We start from the raw sequence: 26,220 nt of genomic DNA on the forward strand, positions 1-26,220 counted from the left end.
AAAAAAGAAATCATCGTAGTCCAACGATCTGTATCGAGACCTACACTACTTGAAACCAAGTTTAAGTTTTGACGAGAGAGTGGGTTATCTGGATCAGGGTTGAGGATATATATTACAATCCGGATCAGGGTTGAGGATATATTACAGAAATGAGGTTTTATAATAATTATGTTATTTATTTTATTTTTTTATCGTTTAGCATTAAAGGTAAACATACATTTTACATGCACAAAACAAACACAAAATTAGCGTACGCCACCCTAAGGACTATTTGTGTTGCCTGCGAGCAAATAAAAGAAGCCAAAAATGTACTAGTGATACTTAGACCATCCGTAGTGGGGCGTGATTTTTTAAAAACATTGAAAAAAAAACGCCCCAAAACGCCCCCTCCCCCACTACACTAGGCGTTATGAGGCGTTTTTTTTTTTTTTTTGAAAATTTGCAAGCCAGCGTTTTAATTATAATTAATTATAACGCTAAATGGGTTGGAAGGAAAATGGATGTGGCCAATGGAGTGTGAGGAGCACTTTGACTAGCCAATGAGGAGGACTTTGACCTGCAGCAACTACTTTCCTTTTTTTTTTTTTTTAATAATTGGAAGGGGGCATTATAAGGCATTATGTCCACTACACCACTTTTGCAATAATGCCCCATGCTGACTAGGATGACACGTGTCGAATAATACCCCATGGTGGAGGCATTATTTTGTTCCACCCTTACACATAGTCTTATAGACCAAAACCACAATATGCCAGTATAGACATACCATTAAAAACCATTCATGTAGTCAACTCTAAAGTAGATTACCTCTCGTTTCTATATCCTTTGTAACGTAACATTTTTTTTATTTATCATTTGGCTCAAACTCTAGGTGTATTTATGAACTAATATATGTTTCAACTCATCCACACCCAAGACCAGTTGTTGACCGGAATGCTCATAATTCAATGGTTGTAAACCGATCAAATATGCAACCAAAACTCAACAATTGTGCTCTTTAACAAAAACAATACTCAATAGTTTCTGGTAAACAAACTTTTGATGTGCATAACTTTAGTACTCTAAATCTTTTATTAATGCAAGAGTAAATTACAAGTTTTGTCCTTTATGTTTGTCCCAAATTTCAGGCGTTATCCTTTACCTTTAAAATTGATGAGTTTTGTCCTTAACGTGTCAAAATCTTGCACGTTATGTCCTTTATGACAAACCCATTTAATTTTCAATGTTAAATCTGATCACATAGACCCCACATAAGGGCAAATTTGTCTTTTTACCCTTCAATGAAAATATTAAATATATATTTATAAAGTTTCATCTTCTCCACTCAGTCACTCTCCCTCACCTCTCTCTCTCTATATCATTCTCTCTAAAAACACTAGCTGCCACCGCCATCTACCATCCACAAGCACCGCCTTGTACCACCGCTTTCTACCACCCACTCTCACTAACCTACCCTCTCTCTGTCCATCGCCCACATCCAGCAACCGCCACTGAAAAGACAACACCAGCAGGATCTGACCCGATCCAGATCTTCGTCGGTGGGTGCCCGATCCAACTCCACCACCACCGCCGCCATACCTTTCTCTCTTCACCCAAACATTAACATAGGTGTGTAGAAAAAAAAACAAACAACTGGTTGTTACTTGTTACAGGTGAAAAAGCTAGGGTGTTATCTTTAGAGGCATGTTTCTCCAAGAGCCTAAACTTTATTGCTAGATTAAAAACTGAATTTTATGTAGGCAGGACAAAAAGAATTCATATCTTAACCTACTTCGAGCTGTACAAAATTTTGGTTTTGCACTTTGGGTCACTGTTGAACCCATTAATTAGTGGTGACTGTTGAATGTTGATATCGGGATTCTGTAGGATTTCTATGAAGCTTTTGCAATGCATTTCTTTGGGAGATATCTTGTCCATGCCCGAATCAGATCGAAAGATTATGAGTTCGATTCTGTTATACCCGATTCCAAAAAACTGGTTGGGTGAACGGGTTGAGGGGGTGAAAAAGTCCATTCTGAAGGATTGATCATCTGAAACGATGGTTTGGCCATTGGTTATGTTTTGGTTTGGTGTAATGGTACTGATTGCAGTTGTGGTTAACAAGAGAGTTGAAATGGTGAAGATGATGATGAGTTGATGAAGATTAATGATATGATTGTTGTGAGAATTGGGTTGAGAATCTTGTTGCAGACAGTTGATTTTGGAATTAGGATTTGGGGTTGAAGATGAAGAGGGTGTGTTATTAGGGTTTTAAAAGGGGGGAAATGACTGTTCTACCCTCGTGTGCAATGCACATGACATAACTTAACAGAAAATTCTAACTGGGTTTGCCCTAAAGGATATAACGTGCAGGATTTTGAAACGTTAAGGACAAAACTCATCAATTTTAAAGGTAAAGGACAACGCCTGAAATTTGGGACAAACTTAAAGAACAAAACTTGTAATTTACTCTTAATGCAAAATATAATTGGTAAAAAGTTAAAAACGGGGAATTGGCCTGTAATAATCTCAACTAGATGTCATTGCTATTGTCAGTCCCACCTTTGAATATTCCCCATGTCGGTCCCACCTTTCACTTTTTTTCCTCCACCGGTCCTCGGTTAAAAAAACTTAACAGAGTTTAGTTTTTTTCTGAATTACAAGCTGACGTTTTATGGTTTTTGATCATAACGAGGATACGACTCAAATGATGTAAAACTTACTTTGAAATTGTGCTCCAAGCGATGAAAACGATGCTTCAATTCAGGTGTTTAAACTTCCAATTAACAAAAATCAAGTCGTTTGGAGCACCGTTTCGAGGTAAGTTTTACATCAATAGATTCGTATCCTCGTTCTGATCAAAAGCACTAATACGTCAGTTTGTAATTCGGAAAAAAACTTAACTCCGTAAAGTTTTTTTAACTGAGGACCAATGGAGGAAAAATAAGTGAAAGGTGGGATTGGCATGGGGAATATTCGAAGGTGGGACTGACAATAAGCAATGACGTTAAGTTGGGATCATTACAGGCCAGTTCCCCAAACGAAAACCATAGATGACCATGGGAAACCATATAATTTATAAGGTAAAAGTATCATTCCAATTACACTAGTTGTAATACATAACGAACCCGGAATGAGACAAAACATAGAGAATATCATAAAAGAAAGTACATTACATAGAAACAACTTCAGGCCAGCACCATAACCATCAGATTACTCCTGCATATAAATTTTGTCATAATTAGTAGAAGAAAACTAAGTCTTGCAAAACAGACAGTCCAGTCGAGTAACAGGTCAAACAATCTATTTTATAAAGGTAATAATTTGGTTCGGGCAGTATCGGGTGCTGACCCGTTTGCACCCGTTTGATCTAAACCCATTTTACAAATTTCAAAGAAAACCAATTAACAAAACAAAAGGAAGAAGTTAAAGATGGCATACCCATAATATGGAAGAAAGATAGTGATGGTCTTCCACAAATATTTGAAGATTCTTCATCTTCATCAAGAAATCTATCGCTTCTTCATCAAACTCCACCAAATAACCCAACCTGATTAGTTCAGAAAGTTGTGGCACAACCTCTTCATTCTCCCACAACACCCCTTCAGCTATCACTTCACCAAAATGACAAGCATGTTCTATTATACTCTTCACACCACCACCTTCTTCCCTCTTCTGCATAAACAGTTTGGAGTTTTGTTTGTCCCAACGAATCATCCTCTTACCTTCAACGGTCACAACATCTCCACATGATAAAGATAGACTATACTTCACTACCATTGGCTCAACCGTCTCAAAAGCTTCAAGTCCCAACATACGGCTAACGGCTTCATGTCTTCTTTCAGTCTCAAGGTTAAGATTTGGATCAGCTAGAAAGCCCAAAATCAGTTTGACCAATCCTTTTTTCATAAACTTTTCTTTTGAACAAACGGGCTCCAGTTTCACTTGATCAACATCGGATAAGTTCTTCTGTGCTGATTCTGATATGGTATGCACACCAAGTTTTTTGTAGATATCCACAAGCTTGGTTCGGGTTAGAGTTTTAGAGCTTTGTTGAGGATACCAAACAAATATGGGACGAGAACAACTTTGAAAGAGGTCCGTTAGAAAAAGATCATCACCTATGAAAACGTCACGCTTGTCCGACAGAAAAATACCATCAGAAGTAGGAGATGATACAGGGAGTTTTGATAAGCTTTTGTTGAATTTGTTGAATGTTTCCTCAGTCCCGGGATTCAATTTTTTAACCACAAACTCCCAAAAAGCGCAACATTCAGTATGCGTTATCTGATTTCCTGAAGCTTCCCATTTCTTCCATAGATTGCAGTAGTCATCAACAGACGGATGGACCTTCACATTGAAAATGCCAGCAAAAAATCCAAGAATGTTCGTATCATACTTGAATTGGTCCAACACATATAAAAGACCACCAAACAGATTGTTTTTGTCATGAAGAACACAATCTTGAGGTGATACCCACTCTCCGTTATCAGTTCCTCTTGGTAGCCATATTTTTTTGTCGTCGCCATCAGCAGGCTCCCATTTGGAATGAGACAGATATTTGTAGAAACGATTGATTCTTTCAAAATTGGATTGAGAGTCAAGGTAACTAGCAATCACCTGGGATCCGTTGTTAATATCGGTTATCACTCCTAAATGATTGAGCTCCTTTCTGTAGGATTCAATCGGAGATCCATAAAACTGTTCATCAATGAACGGACCATCATCACGTTTCAAGAAAGCATTCCAGTCGGAATAGAAAAGCAAACACTCGTTTGGGCGTTTGTATCCATAATGGGTTTTTAACCAGTTCTTCTGGGACAGTTTATCAAGAAACTTATCAGGAATCTCTAATGCCATTTCTTTAAGTCTCTTGACAGAATCTAGCAATGCATAAATGCTAGCAGGAGTAATGCTACTTGAACACTCAGGTAAGTAAAGTCCAGCAGCCACAAACTTGGCACCATCTTTAAATTCTGTAGTTACACCCAACAGTTTAAGCTCCGCTTTATATTCATGGATCCCATTGCCGTAAAAATTAGAACTGTCATCAATGAAAGGAAGGATGGTTATGGGAGTAATTGATTCCCACTCTGCACCAAAAAGAATGCACTCTTTTGGTGATTTGTAGTCACCAAGTTTAGTTTTTAGCCATTTCTCTTCCCGTATGCATTTCTTGAGTTCTTCTGGAAACTTCAAATCTATCTTTTTCAGCTTTCTGTAGCATTCCAAAAACAAAAAAACATTTTCTTTTCTGATGGATGACGCTGAAGCCTGTTGCTTAAAAATGCGAGTAAATTCTTTCGCAGCATCTTCAAAATCAACCATAACACCGATTTTCTTTAGCTCTTTCTCCATTGAAAAGATTGAGCGTCCATAGAAGTTTGCATCAAGAATAGGGAACGTCCCAAAGACCCGTAAAAGACAGCCCCACTCAGTTTCTGAGGTTACCAAAAAGCATTCAGATGGACATCTGTAGCCCAAGTTTGTCTTAACACATTTCTTGTTTTTAGCCGCTTGCACCAGTTTATCCGATGATCTTAATTTCTCTATGCACCTTAACAGCAGTAACATGGCTTCAGATGACAAAGAAGTCAACGTAGACGAGGACTTGAGGTTGTCCGACACAAGCTGGTAACAACTCTCGTCAAACTTTACTACCACGCCCAGCAGTTCTAATTCTTTCTTAAAAGAAAGTACCTCTTCTCCGTAGTAATCTTTATCGATGAATGGAATGTTGCTTAGTTGGGAAGCAGCTTTCCATTCATAACTCCACAAAACAGAGTTGTTTGGGGTCATGTCTCCTTGGGAAGTTCTAACCCAGTTTCCTTGCTTGATTTTGTTAACAAGTTCCGTACTAGGGATATAATACGATCCCAAATACCGAATGAATTTCAGCATCGAAGCAACATTGTCTCTGGTAAGTTCCGAAGAAGCCGCAAGGGACATGAGACGCTCACCGATGAATTCACAAGCTTCTTTATTCTCAAAACGCACACCGACTGTTTTTAACTCCTCTTTGTATTTGTTAATCTCGGCGCCATAGAATCTTACATCTACCAACGGGATATCAACAAGAACTGATCCGTTCTGTAGAATACTCCCGCTAGATGATTCAAGCATGAATGACTCTGAAGGCCGCCTGTAGCTAGGAGAACCACTTAAAGAGACTTTTAGCCAAGAGCCTTCTCTAATAGATAACCAAAACCTTCTCGGTAGAGAAACTCCCTTTATCCTCAAATTATAAAGCCATTGTAGTAGCAAGAATGTATTTGTTTTGGTCAAAGGAGAAGACAGAGTAGGAACCGCAGCATCCGGGGGAGACAGATCAGGAACATCAGAAGCTTCAACGTAAGTTTTCATAAATGAAATAAGGTCTTCACCGGATGTATAATTACCAAAATATCTCATAGACCGGGTGTAATCTTCTCCTAGCTCAACATAACTTTGTTGCCTCCAAGGATTAGAACCAATCAGCTCTACCCACCTACTTCCATTAGCAGGTACAAGTACACCTTGTCTGCTTACAATTACTTGCCCATAGTTATCAACAATCGGCATTTTACGACACATATCTTGAACTTCACTCCCCCACAAGTCGGTCTTTTTTAAGGAGTGATAGAGAAAATGTGCATAAGTAACAGCAAGCTTGCGGTCGTATTTGAGTGAAGGAATCAGCTCATTAGCATATCCACTAACACTGACAAATTTTACATTCACCTCCTCCATAAGCCATTTTTTTAAAGTATGCTTCTTCGAGCATGATGCTATAGCTTCTTGTGTGGCGGCAGGCAGAAAGAATTTACCATTAGAACAGTGAAACTCTGTGTTCCAGTTAATCAACCAAGAAATGTAATAAGATTCAGCAGCAAGTAGCTTGTTTGAACAAGCATTGATTTTGAACAAGTTCACTTTCCCATCCATCCCGACATATTTTATGAACGGTATGTTCTTGATGTTGGTCATGCAAAACGAGGACCCCCAATTTTCTGCTACGAACACCAAAAGCTGCATATAAACTTCCTCCGATACGCCCATTACAAGATTGGAACCAGCAATGCATTTGGCATACCATTCATTATCAACCGCTCGAATTTCCAAGAACTCTAGAATGGAATTGTACTCCTCTTGGTCAAAAGAAGAAGCAAGAAGATAGGCTCCATGAGATGAAATATTCGAGAAACTAACACCTTGGCTTCTTGCATGGTTTAATATGCTCCAAAAGACAGGCTCCAGCCTACCGACTTCATTGGGTTTACGAAATAACTTTTGCTCCGTGTATGACTCACACGGAACAATAGTCTCGTTCATAAGTTTGGCCTTAATTGCATCCCGAACATGATTCAGTTTTGCGTGAGAGGATTCTTTGACAGGTAAGAACCTAAATTGATTAGGAAGACTAGAAATAGGAGCAGTTTCGGAAGACTTGATCAACGAGGTAAATGAATTCAAAAAGGCAACAGGCACACAATCAAGAATTCCCTCATTCCATTTGTTATCCCAGAGAATATTTTCCCTTGATGAAGCTAAGAGAAAATCGGCTTGGATTATGAATGGAAAATTTGTAACCGTCTCGGTTGGTAAAAAGGAATAGATGCCCGGCATGCTTGCACCTCGATTGAGTCTTTTCCCATTTGGGAAAGCCAATGTAATCACCCACTCCTCGACTTCTGATCGAACATCGACTTTGTTCTCTTTCTTAACGGGAAACCTTTGTTTCCACATGTAGTAGCCGCATTCTGTGTCATCTTGATTGCCAGAAACATCGGCAGTAAGATGAAGCGTGTATGATTCGGCATCCATGCTCTTCAAAGTCACAAAATTTTTCTCACTTGAGATTGATATTGCACTCACAGTGTTTAGCTTGGGATCGTCATTGTCTTCCCTGACTGAAAGCCGCTTTATCTTTGAAAGAAATAACAGCACTTCAGGGTGGATACTCGAGAGCTGATCCTTCACTGGCTTGACCTTCTCTGCCTTTAATGGTAACACCAGGGTGGTTGTTGGTAGAGCAGTAGACGAACCATATACGCTTTGAATGTCAGATAGAGTTGGATCCTCCTCGACCCATTCAGGAACAATATAACCAACATTACACTGTTGGCATGGTTTTTCGTTAAACCTTATCTTGTAGCCGTTACTGAAGATGTAAGGCTGAGATGTTATCAGAAAAACACTTTTGAATCCAATTCCTAAAAAAAAGTAGACAATGTATGAATATCAGTACTAAATGATATGCATAAATTAATAAAGATATAGTAGAAAATATATACAATGTATCAGAAAAAGTACCAATGAGATGTGCATTTTATAACAATACAAAATGGTAGAAAATATGTTCCTCTTTGAAGAAGTGACTGTAGAACTATTTAAAACTACTTGAAAAAAAAAAAGATAAGGGGCCTAAAATTCCCAAATACTATATATAGTAAATTTATTGATAAAAGCTTGTTATGGACTTTTGGTTTAAATCTGAGTGTTTTTAATTTACTTTTCAGGCTGTTTCTTGATCAAATTCAAGACAGTTAGATCAGTTTTGAAGTGTGTTTTTGCTTTTTTATTTTTTTTATTTTTATTATTATTATTATTTTTTTTTTTTTGAATTATGTGTGTCCAGAATGTGTTTATGAACACTATTTATTTTTATATGACTGCTTTAAAACTACAGCTTTATTTGATTCATGCACCTTATTTGACAGATTAATTTAATCTTAAAAAAATGCAATTTAGCTCATTCAGATTATCCCTAACCAACATTCAGTTTGGTTATCAAGTGGTTTAAACACACAAAGAGATTATATGTATTTCCAACTAAAACAAAATTTTATCACGGTCCAAGCGAGAATCTATTTCTTTTTGTAGATTCTGATATACTTTTTGTCAACACGTTATAAAAAATTTAACTAAAATAATGCAGTCACATATTAAAAAAGACAGTAAACAATCAACAATCACAAATACAAGCTTTTCAGCATAACATAAAATTTGGATACGAAATAATGAGTAAGCGATAAATAAAAAAAAAAAGACATGTACCTTTCTCGCCAATATAACCACGCTTACGAAGACCTTTCTTCGTAGACCGTCCCACACTACAAATAGATTCAACATTTTTTGGTGAAAATCCTTTCTCATTGTTGAAGACTAACAAAGTCGCCGGAGCTCCAGTGTTTGTTATGTCCTTTGATGTAATCACAAACTCTAGTGACGGATCCACTCCTTCTGGATACTCGTTATCTTCGGCATTCTGTGAAAAATCATTCAACCAAAACTCACCTTAACACAAATTTAGCCACCAAGCAAAACTGATCATCTTCAAATTTACTGAGCTAAGTGTAAAGCCACAATGTAACTAGTTTCTTATTGCTAAAACTACAAATCACACGCATTATATGCTCAAAACTTTTTTCAAGTATCACAAATCAATATCAACAGCATGAACAATAAGAGACCACAGATTCAATTAATTCATGCTCATCCTCAAATTTACAGATCAATTTTTTTTCAAGTATTACAAATCACTATCAAGTTCAAAAAAAACCAAAGGTAGCGACGGAGTAAGCATCATGAACTTTAACAAGAAACAAGTACAACTAAAATTATGCCTAAAACGCAAAATTCAGATGGACCCAAAAAAATTTCTATTGTGGTGGTGGACCTAAGAATTTTTTTCTTCAAGGGGATTATTTTAGGGGTCGTTTGTCGATTGCTATGTAATACTTTTTTCAGTTCGGTTTGAATCGGATTGGGTCGCGTCATATATAAAAAATAATCGAATTAAGTTTTATATAATCAACAAAAGTACGTCAAACATCATTACAAATGCAAAATGAAAATCTAATATATTCAAAGTTATTCTCTACAGGTTTTCATGTTTTGAAATCTAGCCGTAACCGTAACCGATGTTTTTTAAACCATACTGACCGGTTAGACCTGTTGGCTCATATTTTTTAGTATGTAATTTTTTCTCGTTATTATAAATAGGCAACTTGTGGAATTCTCATTAAAATGCCAAAACAACAAATTACAAGCCAATGGGGTAAACTGGCAACAAGCTGTGTCGCAACCCTCTTTTGTATATTTATGTTGCTTAAAACTTACAATTATATATATATATATATATATATATATATATATATATATATATATATATATTATACATTATACATTATATTATACATTATACATTTATTAAAAATAGAAGCTAATGAATAATAATTTTAATATTATAATAATACATATTTTTTAATACTTTTCTTATTTTATAACATTGAAAAATATAACAAATTTATATAATAATAATATTAATTAATTTAAATTTAAAATTAGAAGCTAATGAATATGAATAGTAATTTTAATATTATAATAATACATATTTTTTTAATACTTTTCTTATTTTATAACAGTGAAAAAATATAACAAATTTATATAATAAACTAGCATTATGATATTACATGATTCAATGTGCGAAAAACATACATATTAAAATAGTCAAACTAAAGATGAAACAAAAAAATATATATATAATCGTTTAAAGAAATTATGAAAAGATTGCAGATTTTCCAAAAAGTGCAGGTGTATATCATTTTCAATACTTGACTTTCAATTACCATCTCATTAATATTCACAAGTATAAATAAGTTGTATTTATATGTAAAAAGCTTGTTTAAAGAAAAACATAAGTTGTATTTATTTTACCAATTATTTTATATTCTAATAGTTCAATTTCATGTACACGTAAACATGTTGCGTCACTTATCTATATTTTTCAACGTATTATTTTATATTCTAATAGTTCAAATCCATGTACACGTAAACATGTTGCGTCACCTATCTATATTTTTCTAAGTATTTTTTATTGAAATAATGGATTTTAATAATCTCAACTATTGTCCGTTGGTCGGTACCGGTCCTAACTTTAAAAATTCTCACTGATGGTCTCATCTTTTCACATATTGGCCTTGAATAGACCTGACTAACAGAACCTTAACACCGTTAGTCGCTGGTCGCCGGAAAAACGTTTTTGTTTAGAAAAAGTTTCCTAAAGGTCCGATCTATGGTTACAAACAGATTTGGGACGAAAACTTTAAGTTTTCCGGCTAAAAAGCTGAGTTTTCCGGCCAAAAAGAAGTTTTCTGGCAAAAAAGGAGTTTTCCGGCGACCTTAATAATTGGGGCTTTTTACCAGAAAAGGTCCCTAATGGTGCGTAATAAGGTTTCAAAGAGGTTTGAGACGAAAAGGTTGAGTTTTCCGGCCAAAAACGTTTTTCCGGCGACTAACGACGTTAGGGTTCTGTTAGTCAGGGTCCATTGAAAGCCAATATGTGAAAAAATGGGACCGCCACTTGAAATTTTTGAAGTTAGGACCGTTGCCGACCAGTAGTCGGAATTATTAAAATTCATTATTTCTATTTTATATTCTAATTAGGGCTGTAAACGAACCAAACGAACCCGAACAAGACCATGTTCGTGTTCGTTCATTAAGGAAATTAACATGTTCGCGAACTGTTCACGAACGCATACTGAACATAAGTTTATGTTCGTGTTCGTGTTCGTTCGTTAAGGAAATTCAATTGTTCACGAATAGTTTGTGAACACTGCTCTCAAACACAAACGAACGCAAGCAAATAAAAATGAACGCAAATGAACATTTAACTTGAAAAAAAATGAAAACATTGTTATCCTTAAACATTGGATATAAGTAGTAAAATAATGCCATCAAATGATAAATCGAAACACAAGAAGTCTACCACACCACCAAACCATGAATAAAGTTTAACTAACTTAGACATAATTATCCCTAAAAATGTCTTCGAATGTCCAAATTTTAGCTAACTTAGAAAAATATAGGGTTTCAAGTTTTCAATATATTTAGATAAAATGTTTATTATTTATTATTTTTTTAATATAATCAAACGAACATAGTACCGAACGTTCACGAACGCAGTCGAACGAACGAGATCTGTGTTCGTGTTCGTTCGCTAAGCTAACCGAACGATTTTTTTTGTTCGTGTTTGTTTGTTAAGCTAATCGAACGAACATAAACGAACTTCCCGCCGAACGATTCACGAACTGTTCGCTGAACGTTCGGTTCGTTTACAGCCCTAATTCTAATAGTTCAAAGTCATATATACGTAAACATGTTGCGTCACTTATCTATATTTTTTTGAGTAAATTACTTTTTGAGTCCCCGTGTTTTAGTGGTTTTAATCACTTGAGTCCAAATTAAAAAAGTTTAACACACTGAGTTCCTAGCCATTTATTGGGCTCAAAAGGTTAAAATTTGAACTCAAAAAGACTCAAATGGTTATAAAAAAAAGCGTCTAGGGACTTATGACGTTAAACATTTTGATTTTAGACTCAAATGATTAAAACCATTCAAATAGAAGGACTTAAAAAGTAATTTACTATTTTTTTAATGTAATTAATTATTATTATCGTATTTTATATGTAAGACTTTTTAACACGTGATAGCTTTGATTTATAGAAAGCTATATATAGGACTATAGGTAATTATTTTTGAGTAAATTGTTAAAACCGTCCCTGACGTTTATTCATATTTGCTAGATCCATCCAAAAAATGTTTTTTTCTCATAGGAACCACTGAGGTTTCAAAAAAGTTGCTAAATCCATCCAAAATGACTAACACTCTAACAAAACTAACTTGATAGAAGGGTAATTTAGTCATTGTATTAATTTATTTAATTTACCCTATTTTTAAGAGATTATATCTTGCCCCCATCCTTTTATAAACAAAACAAATTACCCCAGAGCTTCCAACCAATGGCCAAAGAAGGATGCGAGTGGCTGTTAAGATAGAACTAGAATTGCTTTCTTCACTTAAAACCACGATGAAATAACTAGCAATCCTAACATTAGTAAACATGGATGGGATGGGATGGGAGATAGATGTATGGGCATCCCCACTCATCCCTTTATTTCCTTCCACACATGCATAAACAACATAAACTACTCTAGAAATGTATTTTATATCATTCCAACTTTGCAATGGAAAGATTTAAAATTACCAAATACTCCTCACAATTATTTATTTCTTCCCCTTCGGTAAACAAAAATAATGTATACAGGTATCTTTTTTTTCATTAGAAACCTTCATTGAATAAAAATACAGGTATCTTTTTTTTAGACTAAAATCATAATTTTCTTAAGATGAAGCAAATAAACCATTGATGAACGAAAAAATATAACTTGATTAAAAAATTTAGGGTGAAATATTGTTCTACGAAGTGGAGATCGAGGCTAGAAGCAGCTCATAATGGTTTTTTGGATTGACTGATTTGGGTATTTGAAGCCACAATAATAAGGAAAGAAGATGCGACAGATTGTTGGAGAAACAGGGTGGGTAACTTTGTAATTTGTTTTTGTTTTCCATTATAAATCTTTTTTCTAATATTATTAAAAGAATGACCAAATTACCCCTCTATCAAGTTAGTTTTGTTAGAGTGTTAGTCATTTTGGATGGATTTAGCAACTTTTTTGAAACCTCAGTGGTTCCTATGAGAAAAAAACATTTTTTGGATGGATCTAGCAAATGTAAACAAACATCAGGGACGATTTTAGCAATTTACTCATTATTTTTTTACATAGAGTTGCGGCTTGTCACCTCACTCTGGTTCTATGGCCTTGAAAAATAAGTGTCACTTACTTGTCACCTCACTCTGTTTCTATGGCCTTGGAAAAATAAGTGTCACTTACCGAAAAAGAAATACTAAAGAAAGTAAATAAATTATTAATTATTAAATAGTAATAAAAGAATTACATAAGTTATACCTTAAAAAAAAGTAGTTGAAACATAATAAATTCTCAACTAACCATAAGTCCATACGTTCAACACCCCGGAAAATAAATCCGGTCGTATTTTTGTCCGTCTCTTTATACTATAATGCCACAAGTGGTAACACACAAGTTCGGAGTCAAAATTTGACAGGTGTTGCAAAAGTCTTTAGTTGCTTTCTAGTGGGTCGATCGGAGAGTTAGAGTTCTCGGACATGTTACGTTATCACAAAATTAGTTTTCGAAAATTAAATATATATAAAAATAACATAAATTTACTAATTTTTATAATAAAATACGTGAAAATGAAATTTATTCTATAATGTCAAGGCATAGAATTATGTTTTATTTTTTTTAAGTTGAACTCGGGCCGATTTGACCTACTAGATCCGATTTTGATCGAGGTTTACCGCATTTGATCGATTCCAAATAATTAAGCAGAGTTGAAAAAAGTCGTCAATTCGACGGCCTGTCTTGTAACGATTAATTTCAAAAGCAACAAATTCAAATAATATTAACAAAGTAAATAAATGAAATGAAAACCTGAATAAGCTCCATCAAAAAGTGGACATCTTTTGCGTAAAGCTCAGCAGAGAGATTCTTGACAGCCTGATGAAGATCTTCCGTTAACGGGTTCGGTTCTCCGCCGATTGAAAACTTGGTCCTCCGTATCTCCTCCACATGCTCCTTGGCTGACGCCATAGTTGCAGATGAAGAAACACACACAATGCAAATGCACAATTTGTAAGTATAACAAACACTTAATTACTGATCACAGTGATGCATGATGAAGCTAAGGGATCAAATAACGTTGTATATAAAGTGTAAGTGAGTGAGAAACTTAATGGGGAAGAATGCAAGAAGAAAGTGGGAAAGGGGAAGGTACGTTTCTTGACTCATAGTCTTCGTCAATTAGGAGTCTTCGGGGTCTTTTCAATGGCTGTCTATTGGCTAAGCTTTTACTTTTCGTAAATTGCAGTGGAATATTGGAATATTGTAACTTTTCAATGACTTCGTTGATAACAGGTACTGAAAATCCCTAACACATGTATCTCGGTATCGAAAATATTCGGTATAGTACGGTACAGTACTAATGCTGACTGGCATTTGAAGGTAAAATCCGGTATTGAAAATCAAACCGGTTAAGGAAATTCGATATCATTTGCTCATCCCTATTTCCAATTAAGTTCATTAAGTTATGAGATGTGGTCATAACCTAAATCATTACCATCACCCTTTATGTCAGTGTCACGTCACTCCATTCTTACCCATCATGCTATATGATGTTGTCATTACCCGAACCATAATCCACTTTTTTTATTTTTTTAATTTATACCCAAACTATAATCCACTTTTTGTTTTTTAATTTATTTTTATTTGAAAAAAAAATAATGTAAATAAAAGCAAAAAATTTAGAGGCAACTTCCTTCCAAAAGCATCTATACTATCTATAATAAAAGACTATGAGTTGATGTAAATCTGCGTACGTATCAATTTCTAAGCTATGCCACATGTATCGCTGATGTCATAATTCCGTTTTCAATATTTATATCTATAATTTCAAATCATAATTTCAAAATCTGGCTCCACTTTCAAAACTCCAAAATTCAAAGAATAATTTCAATCTCTTTCAAAATCTGGCTCCACTTTCAAAATTTCAAAATTCAAACCATAATTTAAACACCCCCTCTGTCTTAAAACATATTAGGATCATTTATAAACACTTAAAAACCCTATAGCAAACCACCACTACAAATCTGGAGAACCACATCGACCCACCAGAGATTTATGAGAGAATTTCAAAATTTCACTGCTCCGTCGAAGATCTCCGGCCAGGTAATCCCCTAAATATCTGCTCTCTCTTTCCAGTCTGATTGATTTTTCAAAAAACCCCACATCTGAGAAGTTATCAGCCTCCACTTCCTTTGTCAGGTAATCCCCTCCCTCATTCCTTTATAGTTGACCATTTCAAAAGAACCCTAATCTCGAAATCCCTAACATAGTCTTCGATCCCAGATGGTGTTTCGATCCCAGATGGTGTTTCTGAACAAAGTACCCATGTTACATGATGATGGTTGTAGGGGTAAACATCAAGAGCAATTCAACGATTGAGGTATGCAAGTTGATATCTCTATATATTGTCTCGGAGAACTGACTGCAACAACCTCCGGGGTCAGTACACATTGATTAGAGGTCCAATTTTGATTTCAGATCTACTTTTTATCGTGCTATAGGTAAAGGCAACTATGAAGATGAAGATGGAAAAAGGAGACCAAATGCATACGAGTTCTGTGATGAAGATAGTCGTCAGTTAGTTAGGTTATGTACATCGTTGTGTTGTGTGATTTGCCTAATTCGGTTTGTTTGTGAATTTACTTGTATATTGGTTTCGAGTACATGCTTCAATAATTTGTGGTTTTAAGACATGCTTTATAGTTAGTGAGATACTTTTATAATTAATATTTGTTCTATACGGTTTAGCATAAAAATACTGCAATTAGATTTTAGAAATTGGAACGTACGGGTTGAAAAGTAAAATTTGGGCTAGGATTTGATTATGTTAACCAAGAGTAATTATTAGTAGTAATAAGTGAGCCAATAACCCCAGTAACATGCACTACCATGTTATGAAAGATCACAATGAAACTGAAAGAGAGGGAGAGAGAGATTGTATTTCATTTGTCTTTTTTTGCTTATTGGAGTAAAGAGGAGTGTTGGTGTAATGAGCATGTTTTATAACATCTTATTATTATAATTTATGTGCAGCTGCGGTACCAAATCTTGCCATGGTTGAGATTGTGTGTGGTGTGCACTGTGCAGAATCTTATATCCTTTTTCCTGAGGTTATTAATCTTCCTTCTTATTTTTATTTATGGTTTAGGTTCTAAATACAATAATTTGATAAATAAAGCTTCATGTGACAAGTTCAAAACAGTCTTTGGTCATCAGTTGGTGCATCACTGAGGTAAGTGAGTTTAATGTCTTACTATCATCATTTTTTAGTTAAGAACTGTTTTCATACTTATTTTCTTTTAAAAACAGGACCGTTACATGTTTTGAAGAGCTAAGTGCTGATTATGTAAAAGGGGATCTACATGCTAATGACCTAACACCTGCTCTATCAAAGGCCTTAAACAGGATTATAAAGGTTTGGCATTAAAATTTTGTAAGTTTTCTAACACATTTTTTTAAAGAACAAACTCGATGTAACTAATACATTTTTTTTTTGTTGTAGATTTCATAGTTACAACTTCATCGGAGGATATACAGGTTAACTGCAGCCATTCCCCAAATCAAAGTATAGTTTTATGGCGATGTTTGGTTGGTGGCGTGGTATGGCATTGGCAATGTGATCAACCGATGTCGCTTTATATCAGTCACGAGGCTTCAAAGGTATCCATCCCTCCATTCATCCATAATATTATTATTCTTATTATCAAACATAATAATAATAATAATAATAATAATAATAATAATAATAATAATAATAATAATAATATTGTTGTTGTTCCCCATCTCTTTTTCAAAAGCTATGGAAAAGAATTTGTGCAAAAACCACAACGGAATTCAATCTTCTCGCGGACAACTAGAAGTATATTCTCGCCGGTTTAATTTGCCAGGTCTCTTTCCTTGTCATTTTCGCATTTCTATATATGCTATTGCGATTTGGTTGTTTTGTTTTGATTTCATAAGATATTATATTTGTTCAGTACATTCATGGGCTGGCAGCTCAAGGAGTCCACTATCTTCATCGCCCCTGCCCGTTCTCTAGGACATTGGCTTCTTTCTACTTCCTGTATGTCTGTCTGTCTCTCTGAATATACCACTTCTTCTTTGTCAATGATAATTCTTATCTCATTATTACATCATCATAATTAATATAAACTCTAATTAAGGAGAGTTGAAAAAAATCGGGTGTTTCAATTATTGGTTTTGGATGTTAATACTGATGACTTTATCATTCTCTGTGATGAAGGAACATCAATTATTGAAAGACCGTAAGAAGAATATCAAAAAACGACTCGGGTTTGTGGGGAAAACGGTTCAATAAATTCATCACAAGGTGTCTCAAATCAGAACAATAACAAAGGAGACTCGTCTCCTGTTAAAGAAAGCCAGATAGAAGAAAAGATCAGGTGATTATATTATCGTTTGTTTGAATAAATAGGCCTTAGGTTTTGAGGATAAAATTGTGGTTGTGATTGTGATTATGGTTTTGAGGATAAAATAGGCCCTTGAAACCTCTGTTTGTTCTCAAACATGTATTTGGCAAAGGGTTGTTTTATATTTTAAAACCTTTGTTTGTTGTGAACAGATGTTAGAACGTAAAACAGCGGTTCATACATCTGTTGACTTTGGTCAACAGTTGGATGAAAACAGATGTTTGAAACCACTGTTTTGTTAAAAGTTAAAACAGTGTTTTGTGAAGAAAACAGTGGTTGAAACCACTGTTAGGTTAAAACGGTGGTTTGAAACCACTGTTGGCTTAAACAGTGTTTTGAAACGACTGTTAGGTTAAACAGTGTTTTGAAACCAATTTTGAAATGACTGTTAGGTTAAACAGTGTTTTGAAACTACTGTTAGGTTAAACAGTGTGTGAAACGACTCTTGGCTTAAACAGTGTTTTGAAACGACTCTTGGCTTAAACAGTGTTTTGAAACGACTGTTAGGTTAAACAGTGGTTTCAAAACACTGTTTTAACGATGTTAGTGTCATTTAGTTAAGAACGAGTGCGAAATGAGCTGTCAATGTTTTCGGTTGGTTTGTATTGTAGAGAAGGATCGCGAGTTGGGTTTTGCACATAGTCGGTATGAAAGTTTTATGCTTCATTTTTCTTTTCCAGATTGATACTGAGTTTTTGGAAGTTATATGCTAACTATAGAATATTGTGGATTCTAAATTTCTTGGTCACATGTGACAAAATAATAGTAGATTGTGGATGTCACAGTTTTTTGAGAAGATGTTGACTTACTGTGATCATATACGTTGATAAGTATGTCCTAATTTTGCTGTTTAAAGATTGCTATTTTTTACCTGACCGATAGTTTATGTGAAAAGTTTGGTTTATATGCTATTTTTGCACTTTTTGGTTTGAATGTTTTTGCATTGACCTGAAGATGTATTATTATTTCTTTTTTGTTTTGTTGTGTAGGCAATAGATTGAACTCACAAGGTCTCCTGATTCAGTTTAGTTATAACTTAAAACTCAATGGCTGCTACTTCAGGAGCTCTCCTTCAAGTGTTATGTAGCACAGGGCCTAGCGTATCTCATACGCATTTATGCCCAAATATGTCAAAATCCCTGGTTTCAACTAACCATGGTTTGGGTTATAGAATTGAAAAAGTAAAAATTTCAAGTCGGAAAAGTTACAACGTGATCTCAGTGTTATCGTGGGCCAAATCTTATTGAACGTTTTAGGGCTTTAACTTGTAATTGCCGCAAGATTGAAAGTGTTAGTGACGCGATTAATGAAAAGAGCGATCTGCTTCTTAAAGGTGAATTATCTACAAATGGGAATGAGGCATTTAGTAGTTTGTTGAATATAGAAATAAATTCCATAGAGGAAGAAGCATGGGAGTTATTACGTGCGTCAATGGTTTATTATTGTGGTAATCCGATTAGAACCATTGCTCCTAATGACCCAAGTGATTCTAGCATTCTGAACTACGATCAAGTTTTCATTCGTGATTTTATACCATCGAGTATAGCGTTTCTTCTAAAAGGAGAGTTTGATATTGTTCGGAACTTTATCTTACACACCCTTCAATTGCAGGTAATTGAACAGTGTGATTACATATCATTTTGTAATCTTCTTCATTCATAAATTAGCTAAACGTATTGTTAGTATTTTTCGTATTTATACGAATAGAGTTGGGAGAAAACCATGAATTGTCATAGTCCTAGTCAAGGGTTAATGCCTGCAAGCTTTAAGGAGTGTATGGTTCCTCTTGATGGTGATGATTGAGAAAGATGTGTTGCTACAAATCAGGTTATGATGTCGAGGAAGAAACATTGATTTGAGAAAGATGTGTTGCTACTTGTTGGTCCTTTGTTTTTAATAGGAAGTTACCTGGTGCAGGAAATTTAAGATGTGAAAAGATTTAGGTAAATGATTAAGACACCACATGAGGCGTTTGATTATATATTTAAAAGGTCCATAACCAAAATATGTATTGCAGTTGAGAATAGAATTAGTATAATACTTATTTTTAATTCTGAGTGTAGATCCTTAGTGTAATAATCAGTTAGGTTAGTTCAATAACTTTGTGTTCATGATTAAAGAAGTAAAATATGCCATGCATGATTAGTTATTTAATATTTTTTAAGTTGAGTGCCTCACATATGTGATGCTCTCGCCTCGTCTAGCGCTTCGTGCCTCGGCTTTTGAGATCTAAACGCCTCGAAGCGCCTTGACCTTTTTAAAACTTAGCCGCCAAATCGTGAACTGAACCGTTTAAATCTCAAAAACGTTCAGTTTTAATGATTTGTGAACACTCTTATAATGTGTTCAATTGGATATAAATCTTTACAACCTATTTAGTTGTTTATGTCAAATATATAGGTTAGTATTGTACTAAGTTCAGAATGTGTTTGTATACATTCTTTTTGTACAGGTCTGCAATAACTGGATCAATTGGAAAGCAATGTGAATATTGACTTGTGTACCTTTTTTTATAGACCATGTAGAACAAATCAGGCTGGATGATCCAGACGTCCGTTTTGAACGTGCCTCGAGATGTCAGGATAGTGAGTTTAGTGTAAATATGATATATATTGTTTTCTTAGTTATTTTAAATAGTTTTTGATGACATGTCATGTCATGGTGTCAAGTTTAGTGTATATATGATATATACTTTTTGGTTTTTTATGACATGTTATGCCATGGTGATTCATTGTTTAATAAAATTTGGTATGTAAAATTTCTAAACACCACCCGTGTTTGCACACAGGTCTTCCGTCTAAAACTAAAATTTCTAAACACCACCCGTGGTTGAACTTAAATCTTAACACGTCCATCGGACACAAAAACTTTAAATGTAAAGTTATGCATAATGGAATTTCAGGATAATTACATATTAATTTTTGTTTGTAGTATTTAAGAAAAGAAAAATTAAATAAAAATAATACACAAATTAATTACAACTGACTTATAGTTTATTTATAGTAAATGCATCAATCAGCAATTAAATAAAAAGATTAGTAAAATATAGAGATGCTCAAAATATGAAACGTGACAAAAGTAATCTAGATAATTGACAAGTGGCAAAAATCAAAATGAGGAGCTTACTTCATTTTTATTTATTAGTATAAAGATTAGACTTATTATTAATTTTTCTGCCTACTGGACAATGACTTTGAATGTCAATATATATCAAATCCCTCACAATCTAAATGAACCGATAATTACTTACTAATTAATATAATAAAACGTTACTAAAACTACCCATGTTTTACACGGGTCCGACTACTAGTTGTTGTAATAACCACAAAATGCTGAAATCTTCCTATCTATTTCTCGATGCCTTGAGCCTATTGAATTCACTTCTTGGTACGGCTCTTTTTTGCATAAAAGTAAGAAATTTAGAGGCAACTTCCTTCCAAAAGCCATCCGACTTTTGATTATTACCTAAAAATATAATAAGAAAGTATAAATAAACAATAACCAGTAGTAAACCCCGTGTGCAAACGCGGGTGGTTTTTAGAAAACCATACATATGATATTTTATTAAACGACGAATGACCATACATTGTGTTATTATCATATAAGTTGCGTAATAATTATTTTAGGTTGTGTTGTTATAATATAAGTTGTGTAATAATGTATGTGTGTAATTATAAAACTACTTGCGTAACTATCAGTATGGGTTGTGTAGTTATCAATTATTAGTATAACTTGCATAATTATAAAGAGTTTTTTTTCTTTTAATCAATTTATTATATATTCAACCCGTGTGATACACGGGATTTTAACCTAGTTATTATTAATATTAAATTGAAGAGTTTAAAATATATATATAAGCACAAATAAATTTTAAAAGGTTAAATTAAATTATCTGAATACCTTGTATAGATGGTGAATGTGGTTATAGTTATAAATAGATAAGTCGGTCGGTAAATAGTTAAAGTTTAGAGGATAAAAAATACGAAAATATACGATTTATTAATCTTTGAAAACGAAATAACATTTGCATTTAAGCAACTGTTAACAATTACAAATCAAATCTTTAGACTGTAAAACACATTAGGCACAACTTCATGGTATAAATCAAATAAATCCTATATTCGTTTATGCGATTCATGGTTTCTAAACGTGTTATACGGTCTCATATCCCCTCTCAATGTCCCTTAACGACCTATTACTTAGCCCACACTCCCAACATATATATAAGCCTATTGGCTGGGGCTATACTCTAAACCAACCAGAAATAGATCGAGTGACCCTTAACGATGAATAACGATCATTAATGGAAACTGTGTATGGTACTTTCTTGTGCCAAAAGTGCTCATATTTGAATGGGATATTATTTGGTTGATATGGAAAGATAGAACATATATATAATTGAATATAAATGCTTGATTTCATTATAACCGTTTGAAAATCCATATAAGAATCATAATATAATGCATGGCATTCACTCACTACCCTTTTTTGTTGATTTTTCAGTTAATACTTGATTTCATTATAACCGTTTGAAAATCCACATAGGAATCATAATATAGTACATGGCATTCACTCACTACCCTTTTTTGTTGATTTTTCAGTTAATGTGAGGAGATGGAGATCCAGTGCCACATTTTGTAGTTGTTTACATTTTCTGCCTTATAATTCTTCTACTTTCTAGTATCTTTTATTTTATGGATTCAGTAATTATTGAATTATTTATAATTATCAAAATTACATGGAACAACTTCTTATGTGTGACATATTTTGTTAAACTTGGTAGCTTCTAAATAAGATTGCAATAGTCAGAAGTGTTCCTTTGAATGACAATCAAATTCTTCACTTAGCAATAATCTAAAGGGTCGTTGGACTCTGATTATTAGACCTATCAGCGAGACAGTGACAGAGGTGTCACTGCTGAATTTTGAATCCGTCGTGGAATTGTGAGAGATAGTATGTCTTGTCTCGTCATTGATTTTGTTAGCCCCGATAGCGAGGGTTTCTTTCACTCATGATATTGTGTTTTTCTCAACTTCTCAATTTGAGATGACTCTTTTATAAGCCTTTGTGGACTTTTGATTAGTCAAGAAACCCGTTAAATTGTCAATATCAACACATATCACATCACAACAGTTACTAACTAGTGAATGAACCTTTATGTGATGGCTCAACTAGAATAAAGATTTTATCTTTTCAAGTAGCTCTGTTCGCTCAATGTCATTCGATAACGACCAGCAGTCGGGGTTGAAATACGCCTTGCAACCTTCACTCTGATCACATTCCATTGAGACACAGTCAGCAATCTTAGCATACTTCTTGTCTCCAAATGACAAAACCCATACATCCTCAAAATAGCCATAACCGTCACTATAACGGCCATTAGCTAACTCAGAGTTAGAAACCAGAGAATTTGATTGCAATTCAATCATTCTAACCGCAGTGTTGGCATCCAATGCTCTCCACAGAAAACGTTAGAAGCATTTTGGTCCACTCGCTATCGACATTTGGAAGCAACACTGCCTGCAACTTTGGCGATAAGCTATCCATGTGCTCTTCTAATACATGTTGCTTGTGCGAATCGGGATCCGCAAATTTCTCACCACATCTACAGCACATCCAGAACCTCCAGCCGTTATTACCCACAGCAAAATCCAACATTTCGATAATGACTTCATATGCGAATCCATCTTTTTGTGATTTAAAATGGGATTTAACATCTAATATCGTTATCGTATACAAGTCTTTCTTTAAATCTGTACTCATGGACTTCTAATAATGGAGAACATTGTCTTTTCTTTCGGAAGTAGTGTAAGACCCTAATACGTATTTGACTAAAAGTCGCAGCGGAAATTCGTGTTATAAAATTTCTTTCATTATAAATACCTTAACTTACTTAAAATTTAACCTTAACATAATTCTTTCACATAAATCCATCAATCGACTTATTTACTAAGTAAAAACATAGCTTATGTTTACTACATTATATACATCAACGTTCCCGTACAATCTCACTGGTGACTCGATCCTCGATCTCTATTCCTTGATGATCATCATGACTCGTACTACCTGCACTCACCACATAAAATTCATAACATTAGTACGCATTATAAACATACAAGATTTATTCACATTTACTTTTCGTTCCGTTAACTCTTTACATCCCAGCTTTCCATCTGATCATACAATCTGTGGTGAGACTTTCTCGTTGTACCTGCGTTACACTTCGTTCACAAGGCACGCTGTTATTATTGTCAATACTCAATTTCAATGAATACATGCGTATGTACTTTCATACATACTTACATATATGCATACGTTCACACATAACTACTTACATACTTACCTACCTACATTCATACGTACGTGCCTACATACGTGCATACCTACATACAAACATGCATACATGCCTACATACATAACTATTACATGCCTTCACACAACCATACATACGTGCATACATTCGTACATACTCACTTGGATATATATATATATATACATACACATACTACCTACATACACACCTACATACATACATACATACATACATACATTCATATCTTCACGCATGCCTACATACGTGCATACGCTCATATATACCTACTTGCATACATACACACATACATTCATTCATACATACCACTTATATTCATACATACATACATACCTTCATACGTATCTACTTTCCCTAAAACAAGGAATAAACTAATCATTCTTAGCTTATACGCGTTTAAAAACGGTCCAGACGGGTTCGCAATGCATCAACAGTTAAAATAAACGCTTTTCACGAAACTGACCCCCGTCGCGTAGCGCCACGGCCTAGGGCCTTCCCGTCGCGCTACGCCATGGCCTGATTTCATCAGACTGTTGCAGCTGGTGCTGTATAGTTCCCAGCACGACTCGATTTCACGGAAACGAGCATAACTTTCTCGTTTTTGATCCGTTTTACCCGGTTCTTTTTCCTACGCGACCGTAATTTAATTCTCCATCATATGGAGTGAAAATCTAATATTAGGACTACCTAACTTTATGAATTTTAAGCCATCGGCTTATTACCCTTTTACCAAATTTTGACCCGTTCATGCATACATCAACATAACTTGTTTGTTTGACCATAACTTCTTATGAACCAAATAATTTCAACATTTGTCTATCATAAAAGATAGATTTCTCGGATGTCTTGCATCCTCTTAACCCATTTTCGCTCAAGAGCTTATTTTGACCCGTTAAAGGTATTTGCGCATTTTAAGGTCCTTGGCTTACGTAAATCATACTACTCGCTTTCCTACTTTTCCAAAACATTCACTTAATCAAATAGCTTGTTTCTAATCAACTTTTAAGATCGTTAGCCCGATTTACCCTTCAAGGGCGTTTTTGTCAACTTTGTTCCATCCTTTACTACAAAGGGCTTCCTTAAACATTTGACTACTCCCACGACTTAACTACAACTCTAATCGCACATACCTGGCTCGGATCAAAGCTAAGACCCGTTTTAATACTTCGTGCACTAATTGACTAAGTAATAGCAACATAATTCCTTTCGCTAATCATCATGTGAATGCATAATACTTGACAAACAATTCATTAGTCAATATCGCCAAATGGTAATGTCTTCACCGATTTCATACAACCAAATCCATATCAAATTTCAATCATCATCATGCTCAATTAACTAACACTACCTTACTTAAACAAAATAAGAAGTGATTACGGAAATCACTTACCTCGAGTGCCCGTTTCGTACATGCTTCCTCATATCCTTTCCGTTTGCCTTCCATGCTTTCCCATCTTAACATGATCCTATACTTTCATACCATCAAGGTTACTACTTCATTAGTATAAGCACACATTCTAACATTGCATTCATTTCACATTCGTAACCTATTTTAGCTTTACTCGTCACTTTCCAGCAACACAAAGTATGAACTAGAATCGTATCTTTTCATTCCTTACTCACATAGTAAAACACATATTCAACCACAAGCTCATATATGCACTCAATCATAAACAATTCCTTCCGTACTAGTCAACTCATAATTCACGATTAACAACATCATTCAAAATTAACTAATTTAACACTATCCTTGAATCCAACATCATCCCTACTAGTAATCCACATACTTGTTCTCTTAAGCATTTCATCGAACACTTGGCGGGTTTCACATTTAAAGCATATTGTGAAAACATATAAAGCATGACATTTTACTAGTTGAACTCACTGATTTTCAATAATCATCTGAGTTTACATGATTCTTTCATTCTACATCAATTTACTTATCATTCATGTA

At 34.6% G+C, this 26,220-nt stretch overlaps 1 protein-coding gene and 1 long non-coding RNA gene across 3 annotated transcripts; one reads left to right on the plus strand and one right to left on the minus strand.

Moving 5' to 3' along the window:
* Positions 1–3,031: 3,031 nt before the first annotated feature.
* Positions 3,032–14,714, minus strand: LOC110941936. The gene is made up of 4 exons (XM_022183630.2): positions 14,316–14,714; positions 9,016–9,226; positions 3,421–8,171; positions 3,032–3,198 (listed from the first exon to the last, which is right to left on the minus strand). Exons 1-4 carry the CDS (start codon positions 14,472–14,474, stop codon positions 3,193–3,195), a joined length of 5,127 nt encoding a protein of 1,708 aa, XP_022039322.1. The 5' UTR covers positions 14,475–14,714; the 3' UTR covers positions 3,032–3,192.
* A 746-nt stretch (positions 14,715–15,460) lies between these two features.
* Positions 15,461–20,705, plus strand: LOC110939406. 2 transcript variants are annotated; one of them, XR_004893383.1, is made up of 10 exons: positions 15,461–15,704; positions 15,789–15,885; positions 16,007–16,615; positions 16,698–16,737; positions 16,815–16,920; positions 17,008–17,165; positions 17,303–17,392; positions 17,483–17,568; positions 17,749–17,908; positions 18,925–20,705. It is a non-coding gene; the product is annotated as an uncharacterized LOC110939406 (long non-coding RNA). The 2 variants fall into 2 exon arrangements; XR_004893384.1 differs by having other exon boundaries at positions 16,708–16,737.
* The last annotated feature ends 5,515 nt before the right edge of the window (positions 20,706–26,220 follow it).

The sequence above is a fragment of the Helianthus annuus genome, chromosome 5, assembly GCF_002127325.2.
Source record: "Helianthus annuus cultivar XRQ/B chromosome 5, HanXRQr2.0-SUNRISE, whole genome shotgun sequence".
Taxonomy (NCBI): Eukaryota; Viridiplantae; Streptophyta; class Magnoliopsida; order Asterales; family Asteraceae; genus Helianthus; species Helianthus annuus.